Genomic DNA, 9,517 nt, shown 5'->3' on the forward strand with positions numbered 1-9,517 from the left:
CTCGCCACTCTCACTCCGCCACGCCGGAGCACGTCGCTGCGGCGCGCCTGCGCCCGCCACACACGAGGGGACTATGGACACGGTGGCTCCCCGCCTGAGTCGCTCCTCGACGCGATACGGGCCCATCAGCAGCAGTGCTGCCTCCTTCAGTGGGCCCGTCCGGAAGTGGCGCAAGGCCTGGGTGCCCCTCACCGGTACCGGCACCGGCACCGCCGGGTCCGGGGGAGGGAGCTCACGAGGAGACAACAAGGTGGTTCTGTTTAGATGGACGCCGGTGAATGGTTGCTCAGGAGGAGGGGGAGGCACCGACGGGGGCATGGAGCTCGCTGCTGCGGGGGCCTCCACCTGCAGGCGGCGCTACGTCCCGGTGAGGTTTCCCGGCTTCGGAAAACTGAGTTGATTCGGGTTATATGATTGATTTTTCTGCTCTGGTTGGTTGAATTTGGTACAGAGATTAGAGAACTTGGATGTTGTTGGTTGGTTTCGGGATTCGATTGTTCGCACAAACGTACGATTGATGGACAATGTGAATTTTTCTGGGATGGATTGGAGGTTTATTCTAGCAAGTACCATTTCGTGGATTGTGATTTGTACATTTTCGTTACACCAATTAGATTTTGGGCCTTATTGAGTTATAAAAGGGTTGGGTTAGGGTTTAACGAGTTCATTTGTGCTGTGTGCTAGATTTAGCTTCTGCCGATTAAAAGGGGGGAGGGGGGGGTCCATGCAGTACTGTGGTACACGAATTGTGGAATTGAAAATGTATCCAAGAAATGTTGACAAACGGGTTCAAATCCTGTCGGGGTGGTTGGTTCATGATACGATAGGCTCATATGCTAGGTGAAAGCGTGCAACAGATATTTTACTTTGTTAGTTAGCACTTAAACACTTCCACACCACTTGATGTACCTTTATAAAAAACCCCTAACAAACCACAATTGTATCTACCGTCGGATTTAGATCTAACAGACAAAAAGTCTGCTTGCACCTAATATATGCTTGCATATTAGTCGTTAGCCATATTTTTTTTGTTGATGTCTAATGGGGAATGTACCTATTGCTTGGGGGCATTTAGATGTCGCACATTGAGTTGAAGCTGGGTTGTGTCAAGGGGTTGGGTTTAATGAATTCATTTGTGGTGTGTGGTTCCATCTTCTAGTGTGGGCGTGTAATTTCTCCTGCATAGTTTTTGCTGATTTCTACCAGTTTTTGAGCGAAAGGGCCTCTAGTGTAACGGTTAAGGCTTCCGAGTAGCACCTCAAGGTCCTAGGTTCGATCCCCTCGGGGGCGAATTTCTGGCTTGGTTAAAAAAAATTCCTCGTTGTGTCCTGTCCGGCATCCGCTCCCGGGTTACGTCCTGCGTGCACCCTTCGGGTGGGCTGTTTGAGAGTTAGCGGTTACGGCCAGGGTTCGGGGATTTTCTCGACCGGGATCATGTTTCGGTCTCTTCTTAATATAATATCGAGAGGGCGGTCTTTCCCTCCCCTGTCGAGTTTTTTCTACCAGTTTTCGAAGGTGTCTAGTTGAGTTGGTTTGGTGGTCTAAGTAGTATTGACGCTCCATGGGTGCGAATTTCAGTCGGAAGTTAAAATAAATCCCATAGTCTATCTCTGATAGGATCTGGAATCCTAGCATGGCTGCGTAAGTTGTATGGGTACGTGATCGATGGTTGAGGCCGAGCAACATAATTGTCTTGCTTGCTTAGATTGATATGTCTTTTCTTTATGTAGAGTCTTACTTGACCCTAAGTAAGCAATCCTTATTTTATGGAAACCTTCTAATCAAGAATCAATCATGATCCTAGTCAAGAATCAATCATGATCCTATTTTATGGAAACAAATGCAAAATATCTAAAAAATTCTTTGGCATTTCATTTCTAATTGTTTGCATGGCGATCCCGACGTATATAGGTGTCATCGTTCAAAAACATCTCTCCCTGCCTCTTCGAACAAGTCATTGTCGAGCTGGATGTCGGGTAGAGGTCCTTGAATTGCTGAAGCAGCTCCCAAGTGGTGTCGTCGTTGGGTAGGCCACACCACTGAATGAGGATGCGGTTGTTACCTCTTCAAAATGCCATGCTGAGGGCCTCAAAGTTACACAGGATGCCCCCCAAGGTTCAGAGGTAGTCGATGTCTAGGACAAGGTTGCCACCCTGGTTGAACCTGAAGTAGCTGATGGTGAACACTGACCGGTGTGCATGGCCACATTGCGTGCCATGCCCTCGAAACACCATTGGCCACCATGACTCGCATGTTGGTTTTGTTCATCGTTGCTAGTCCGATGTGACGCATGACCTCGACATTGATGAAGTTGTGGGTCAAGCCACCATCTAGGAGGGCAAGGAGCTGATGACATGGATGTAGGCGTGGAGGTGCATGGTGTCCTCAATGCATGCCAAGGATGGCGTGGATGGAGACGACTGCGGCATCGGGCCTGTCCTCAAGGACCACCTCACCGCTTGTGTCATCGGGTACCTTGTCAAGCAGGTAGTTGGTGTCTTCAAGATAGAACAAATGTTGGTACTGGTGGCCCCACCTTATGATTCATCACAGTTGTAACATAGCTCTTGACGACAATGCTCGGTCATCCGATCACTGTAAGGTGGTAGAACTGGTGCGAGGGAGCAGGTAGGGCGGCCATTGGAAGTGGTGCAGGCAGCATAGGCGCGGCCATAGCCGCAATAGTTACACATTGTGGGGTTGTTAGCACCAATGATGGGCGCTGGGGAGGCAGGGAGACCCGCAACACCAAGGCTGGCATGGTGGCTGCGGCGGGCGCTCATAGGCTCGTGCTAGAGTGCTAGGTGCATGGTCGCAGGTCTTGGGATTCCTAGAGTTTGGCGTTGACCCGAATGAGCTTCAGAAGACCCCCAATGAAGAGGTCTGCATGTCTTGGGATTCCTAGAGTTCGGCGTTGACCCGAATGAGCTTCAGAAGACCCCCAATGAAGAGGTCTGCATGTCTTGGGATTCCTAGAGTTCGGCGTTGACCCGAATGAGCTTCAGAAGACCCCCAATGAAGAGGTCGGTCTTTTGGACCGGCAAAACATTCGACGTTTTACACAACGCTCTTGGTAATCCTAGGCTTTGGTGTGGAAGGGGAGCCTCGACAGTTCGTCGAGACGATTGTTGCCGATGGTTGGGCCAAACCACAAATAGCAAAGATCCTTGAATCGTTCTCACAATGGTGCCCTCATCTTGCTCCAAGGCATAGTACCATGTCTGGACCGCACCCGCGAGGTGGTGGGAAGCGAGCCATACCTGATATGAGGCGAGTGTACGCTGCCCACAGAAGAACTCACAATGGTTGAGCCAATTCAGGGTGTCCTTGCCGTCGTAGGTGAAGAAGTCGAGCTTGCTGAAGTGCGAAATGTTCAAACCGATGGGCGCGCGGGCAGTGTCTACAACGGTGGGCGCTCGCGTAGATAAGAAAGGCGGCCCCTACGGAAGTGCTGGTAGCAGGGATGATGAGGAGAAGTTGATCTGTGGATGGGAAGTGGGATGGACTGCGGTGTGCTCATGAGACCTTGAATTCTTGTTTTCCTGTTGGAGATGTGAATGTTTGTTCACTGAAAATCTCCAATTGGTTTTATCCGTAAAGCTCTGTGTTGTATGGTACTGTTTGGAATTTGGATCTCTCCTAATAACCTCTATTCCACTTTGGCAAAGTTAATAATAAGGTGGTAAAAGGGTGCAAGCGATTCTGGTTTCGATAAGTTTTTACAGCCTTGTTGATAAGTTCCATCGTATGTGAACCAACTTCTCTCTTGAACAGCACAAAACTCATATGTTGGTATCATATATTTCAGGCTGCAGGGGAGGCGCAAAGCACCACCAAAAAGGGCACCAGCAGCGAGCTCAACTTGAACCTCGAGCTGGAAGACCCAGACGACGACACTGATGCCGACATGAGCACCGACGAGCCACGCGATGTAGAAGATAACAGCGCCCGTCTAGAAAGCCGCTTGAAGCGGAAAGCATTTTAGCCGCTGGTCACCTAGAGATGCGGATCGGCCTGAATCGTCTGCCCTAGCTAGGCGGATTTTGTGTAACATAATGTAGCAGCATGTAACTTGTATCCGCCACCTCGTCGTCCTTCGTCTGTTCCAGTTTAGAACAATGGCATTGTCCATGACTGTTCAAGTCCAAGTGCTCATGTTATATTTCATAGCTGTTGGTTATGACTTGCCACTTTGTCCTGTACGAAATATTGTCATGGACTTTGTTCTAGTGTGTAATGCTACATGGCAACGTCTCAAGCAAGATGTTATAAGTTGTGGTAAAGACCTAGTTAAAAGTCAAATACATCGTAGATGCGATACGGACGTGAAGATCACAAAGAAACAAAATATTTTTTATCACCGAAACTGAAAAACCGAGCCGAAGTTTCGGTGTGCGTGTTGCAAAGTGTACTGCGAGTTGAAGTGGACAAGTGCTGCACTGTTGTTAATGTTCCACCGTTCGGGTGTGCTGATTGTTAAGGCACAGATCTGGGACACCGCAGGCCAGGAAATATGACGAGAGACGGGCGTTGACAGCTAAACACTCCGTCTGTTGAATGTTGATCCCTTCAACATTTCCCCTATTTTAACATTTATTATTATTATTAACCAATCGAATCAACTGCACCTCTTGACCGCTTCTACTCCACCGCCTGCTGCTCCGCTAGTCTTCTTCAACCTTGTGATGCTTCAGCCCCCCCGCCCCTGGTATTGATCGCTCAGCACAAAGCATCGTACTTGGATAGGAGAAAACAATTCTAGACAGTCGTCAGAGAGAGAGAGAGAGAAACCAAATTAGAGAACTGAGAGATCGGGGACAAAGGGGGAGAGGAGATGTCTCGGGGCGGTAGCCACGGGGAGCTGGGCCAGAGGATCGATTACGTCTTCAAGGTGGTGCTCATCGGTGACTCCGCTGTGGGCAAGTCGCAGCTGCTCGCGCGCTTCGCCCGCAACCAGTTCAACCTCGACTCCAAGGCCACCATCGGAGTCGAGTTCCAGACCCGCACCCTCAACATCGACGCCCGCAACGTCAAGGCACAGATCTGGGACACCGCAGGCCAGGAAAGGTCGGTAACCAATGGATCCATCCACCCGTGAAGTTAAAACAGATAAACTTAGACAAAAAAAAATTGACATCTTGAACCAAGAACTGATGATAGTTTTTTTTGTTGTTGTTGTTGTGTTGCTTTGGTACATAACGACTCTATTATGTATGCTTTGTTTCATGTGTGTTTTATACCACAGTGCCACACTGCACATCTTGTATCCATCTAGCTAGCCTTGCTTAGACACGTTAGGTGTTTGGAAAATCCTAGTAGATACAAACTTTCGACATTACCGCAAGTTTAAACCAGCGAGAAATTAAAATATTTGTGCTCAGTGGAGAGTCAAATTAGCTTTCACTCAGCAATATGTGTGAAGTTAGTTTAAATTCTCAAATTTCATTGTAAAAATGCTCCAGCAACAGGTTCCAACTGGCATGCCAATGCAGCTTGCCGTCAGGGCTAAACGAACCAAATGATCCATGTAAAATATGAAGCAAAAAAAATGTACCCAGTGCTACCTGATATGCACTAGTTTTTATCAAGGAATCAGTTGTTCATGTAGTCAATATTGCAGTTTAAATGTTTTCTCATGGATAAAATCCAATATCTTAGTGCACACATATACGTTCAACATTAAATTTTGAAGTTTGAACAAACACATAGCACAATGTACTTGCTGAAGGGAATGTATTCACTTAGGTGCACAGAATCCATGTCAATAGGTGTATCCTCTGTTTTCAATGGAGAACTAGAAACTGAAAAGGGCAGGCCCAGTGCCAAAGAATCTCACATGAGTTGGGTCTGGGAAAACCGAGGCATGCCCCCCCCCCCCCCCCCCCCCCCCCCCCCCCCCGCAAATGCAGAGAGGTTGTATCAAACCTGCAACCTAGTGACTTAGTGAGACAGCTCTCGCCACTGCACCAGTCCTTCGGAGAACTAGAAACTGAAGTACTGAACTTCGTTCAAATTCCAGTACTCATGTAATAGATAATAGTAACAGGTTCTACCAATTTATATAAATTTCTTTAAGTGTAGACCAAAGGAATTTGCTCATGGTGATTTTCTTCGTTTGTAGACGTAAGGCGATGGTGCAGAACTAAGATACAATGCTGTAAACCCCATTACAAACTGAAACAAGCATGTATCACAGTTGTATCATAACACCAACATTTAAATATGATGTACTGGTATCTTATCATAAGTTTTTTGTGAGGGAAATTTTAGCAAAAGTTTGTAGGATTTACTCTCACTATTGTATTTTATTAGTAGTTTAGCTTTTCGACACAAATAAGAAAGAACACATGATGACCAAATTGTTTTGTTTGTCTTCTCTACCGTAATGGTTAAGGCTTCCGAGTAGCACCTCCAGGTCCCGGGTTCGATCCCTCTCAGGGGGAGGTGAATTTCTGGCTTGGTTAAAAAATCCCCTCGTTGTGCCCCGTCCGCTCCAGGGTTACGTCATGCACGCCACCCTTTGGCTATGCCGTTGCAAAGTGGGCGGTCACGGCCCGCTAGTGATGAGGGGCCAGAGTTCGGGGATTTTCTCTGCCGGGACTATGTTTCGGTCTTTTCTTAATATAATACCGGGAGGACGGTTTTTCCCTCCCCGGCCGAGTTTTTTATATCTTCAATGTTAGTAACGTTTGAACAAAAATATTTAGTCATGTGTATTATACTACAGTCTAGGCAGCTAGGGGCATTAGAAAGAGTTATCTCTTCTCTAGGTTATTTGTTATTAAAAGTAAGCAAAATGAGACACTTTTCACTCCTAATGCATAAAATAAAATAAAAAACTGGAGGGAGTCTGTTACTTCATCAGTTCGTTCCTCTATGCCATCTCATTATTATGTAGGCCTTTACACTACCGATATCTAAAACCTAAACTGAATGTGATAACAGGTACCGAGCAGTAACAAGTGCCTACTACAGGGGTGCAGTTGGAGCTATGTTAGTATATGACATAACCAAGCGCCAGTCCTTTGATCATGTGGCTAGGTGGCTTGAGGAACTACGTGGCCATGCTGATAAGAACATTGTTATCATGCTTATGGGTAACAAATCTGATCTGGGCACACTTCGTGCCGTCCCAATTGAGGATGCGAAGGAGTTTGCTGAGCGCGAGAACCTCTTCTTCATGGAGACCTCTGCACTTGAGGCTATCAACGTTGAAAACGCTTTCATGACTGTACTGACTGAGATTTACCGGACCGTCAGCAAGAAAAACCTTGTTGCCAATGAGGAGCCTGATTCTAGCGGAAACTCGAGTTTACTGAAAGGAACAAAGATTGTTGTCCCTGGTCAAGAGCCACCCTCTACATTGAAAGCAACATGTTGTATGTCCTCTTAAGCATGATATTGTACCATAATACCATGTTCTTTCTGGTCGTCGGGGTTTCTGATTACCCCTGACATATCTGCGTGATGAATGGCTGTGAATCTTGGAGGTAAAGATGAGAAGGTCTACAGGAACAGTTAACTCATATACGCTAACTATCTGGAAACAGCCTTCTTTTTGTATCTGATTTTGTGATATAGTACAGTCATTAAGAAGCCTTCTCTTCAAACTCTTAAAAAGGTTTGTTCCAAGTATTGTTTGCAAGAACATGAACCACCGACCTTGTTTGGACCAAAACCTAGGAAACACACTTAGACCAGGCAGGTCTCCTATTTTAGGCCTTGTTCGGTTGCATAGGAATTGAATGAGATTGAGATCAAATCCCTTCCTATTTAATTTTGTATAGGAATGGATTTAATCCTCTCCAATCCCTTCGCAACCGAACATACCTGACAGTTGATTTCCAGCGCCTGAGGCTGGATCGACGTGCCTTGGCGGCAGCTTGCAGGTGAGACCACAGTCCAAACGCTGCCTACATGCATTCTTTACTATGTGCTTGATCCTGTCTACAAAAACAGTGATGGTGGAAAATCTGGTGCCAAAAGACTATCTAGAAACAAAACCGTTTGTTATATATTTGGCCAAATTCCTCTAAGCTTTATTATGCGTCAGGAAAGAGCACGTCAATAGATTCAGGATGTGTTTTTTTTTCCTACTCATTTGGTTTGCTTTGAAAGTCTTAATACGCTGTCTTCCTGGCTTCCTGCTCTGTAAGTCTTAACACGCGCTGTCTTCCTGCTTTGAGACAAAGTATGCTGTTCCATTATTACTATTTTCTGGAAATGGTGAATCTCTTTGAACAATCATGTCTTATTCTACAAGCTGTGTTGAACTTCATCCAAAACGTATCCCAGAAACTTGCCCTTTCAAGGCTTGTTCGATTGCGTCTGTATCCAAAGGGGATTAAATCTCCCCTAGTCAAAATTAAATATAAAGGGATTTAATCCCTCTCGGTTTCCTTCGATCCAGACGCAACTTATGATAATTTCTTCTTATGGTGTGATGTGAAAACAGGCTGTCAGAGGACATTTTTTAGGGAAAATAATCTAGAACGGATATAACTGTCCAAGAAGAGCCCCTTGTTTATACCCTCCAAGTATATCTTCTAGACGCACAAGATCCAAATTGAGGTACACGAGTGGATCTTTCAAGGTCCTGCAAGATTGTCCCTCTCCGCCTTCTTAAAACCTGGAGAGAAAGCAATGCCTAATAGAATATCTAGTGTCGCTATCTCTTCCTTGGTGAAGAAATATAAGAATGACGCCATGCATCTGTTGAGCTGTTTGATATGGTGCAGATACACACAACACTGTCCATTCATTATTCCTGCATGACTTCAGCAGTTCAGCTACAGTTAGCTAGGACGTCAATTAAACTCGGTTTCATTTAAAACCAAGACGATTTCTTAAAATATTCAGTGAGCATGGCAAGTTTGGTTTTCAAATAAGCTTCTGTAGAATAGAAAGTACTACTATGGAAATATGTAGCCGTGAAGCAGTAAAATAAGATGAAAAAGGATAATATCCAAAAGTCCTGCTACGTTCTCTCTCCTTTCCACTTCAACATATTTTTGCCCGGCAAGTCTCTTCACCATCAGCAATATAAAAATTACATCAGCAATATAGAAATTACTTCGCATGGATGTTTTTTTCTGAAAGAAAACACTCAACTAGGGCTAGTTTAGCAACTCCATTTTTCCAAGGAATTCTCGTTTTCCCGAAAATAAACTATTTTTCCTTAAGAAAATAAAAATTTATTGAAAAAATAGGGTTGCCAAACTAGCCCTTACACTTACAAAACTGGAAGGATAAGATTCCATCATTCCATGAGGGATCTTGCATCTAGCATTCTAGCTGCACTTCCCAAGGCGAATCCAAGTGGAAGTTTTTGCCAGCTCCATAGTCCATATCTGTTATTGACTTTGTCTTGCAGGAGTATATAACGGTGTTAAATTGTGGTCTCACAATTTTATTAACAATCAAGCAGCTCTAAGCACTTGCAGATCCTAAAGATTGAGGATACTACCTGATACAGTGTACTATCATAGAATGTGAAGCTACTGCAGAAGCTGCAACA

At 45.4% G+C, this 9,517-nt stretch overlaps 2 protein-coding genes across 2 annotated transcripts; both read left to right on the forward strand.

Moving 5' to 3' along the window:
* On the forward strand, positions 1–4,280 carry LOC100273087 (uncharacterized). The gene is made up of 2 exons (NM_001147536.1): positions 1–367; positions 3,809–4,280. Exons 1-2 carry the CDS (start codon positions 74–76, stop codon positions 3,983–3,985), a joined length of 471 nt encoding a protein of 156 aa, NP_001141008.1. The 5' UTR covers positions 1–73; the 3' UTR covers positions 3,986–4,280.
* Positions 4,281–4,539: 259 nt separating this feature from the next.
* Positions 4,540–7,455, forward strand: LOC100280470 (uncharacterized). Its single transcript, NM_001153390.1, is given in 2 exon segments — positions 4,540–5,067; positions 6,946–7,455. Coding segments are annotated over 2 exon segments (681 nt in total). The 5' UTR covers positions 4,540–4,834; the 3' UTR covers positions 7,394–7,455.
* The last annotated feature ends 2,062 nt before the right edge of the window (positions 7,456–9,517 follow it).

This window comes from Zea mays, chromosome 2 (genome assembly GCF_902167145.1).
Source record: "Zea mays cultivar B73 chromosome 2, Zm-B73-REFERENCE-NAM-5.0, whole genome shotgun sequence".
Lineage (NCBI taxonomy): Eukaryota > Viridiplantae > Streptophyta > Magnoliopsida > Poales > Poaceae > Zea > Zea mays.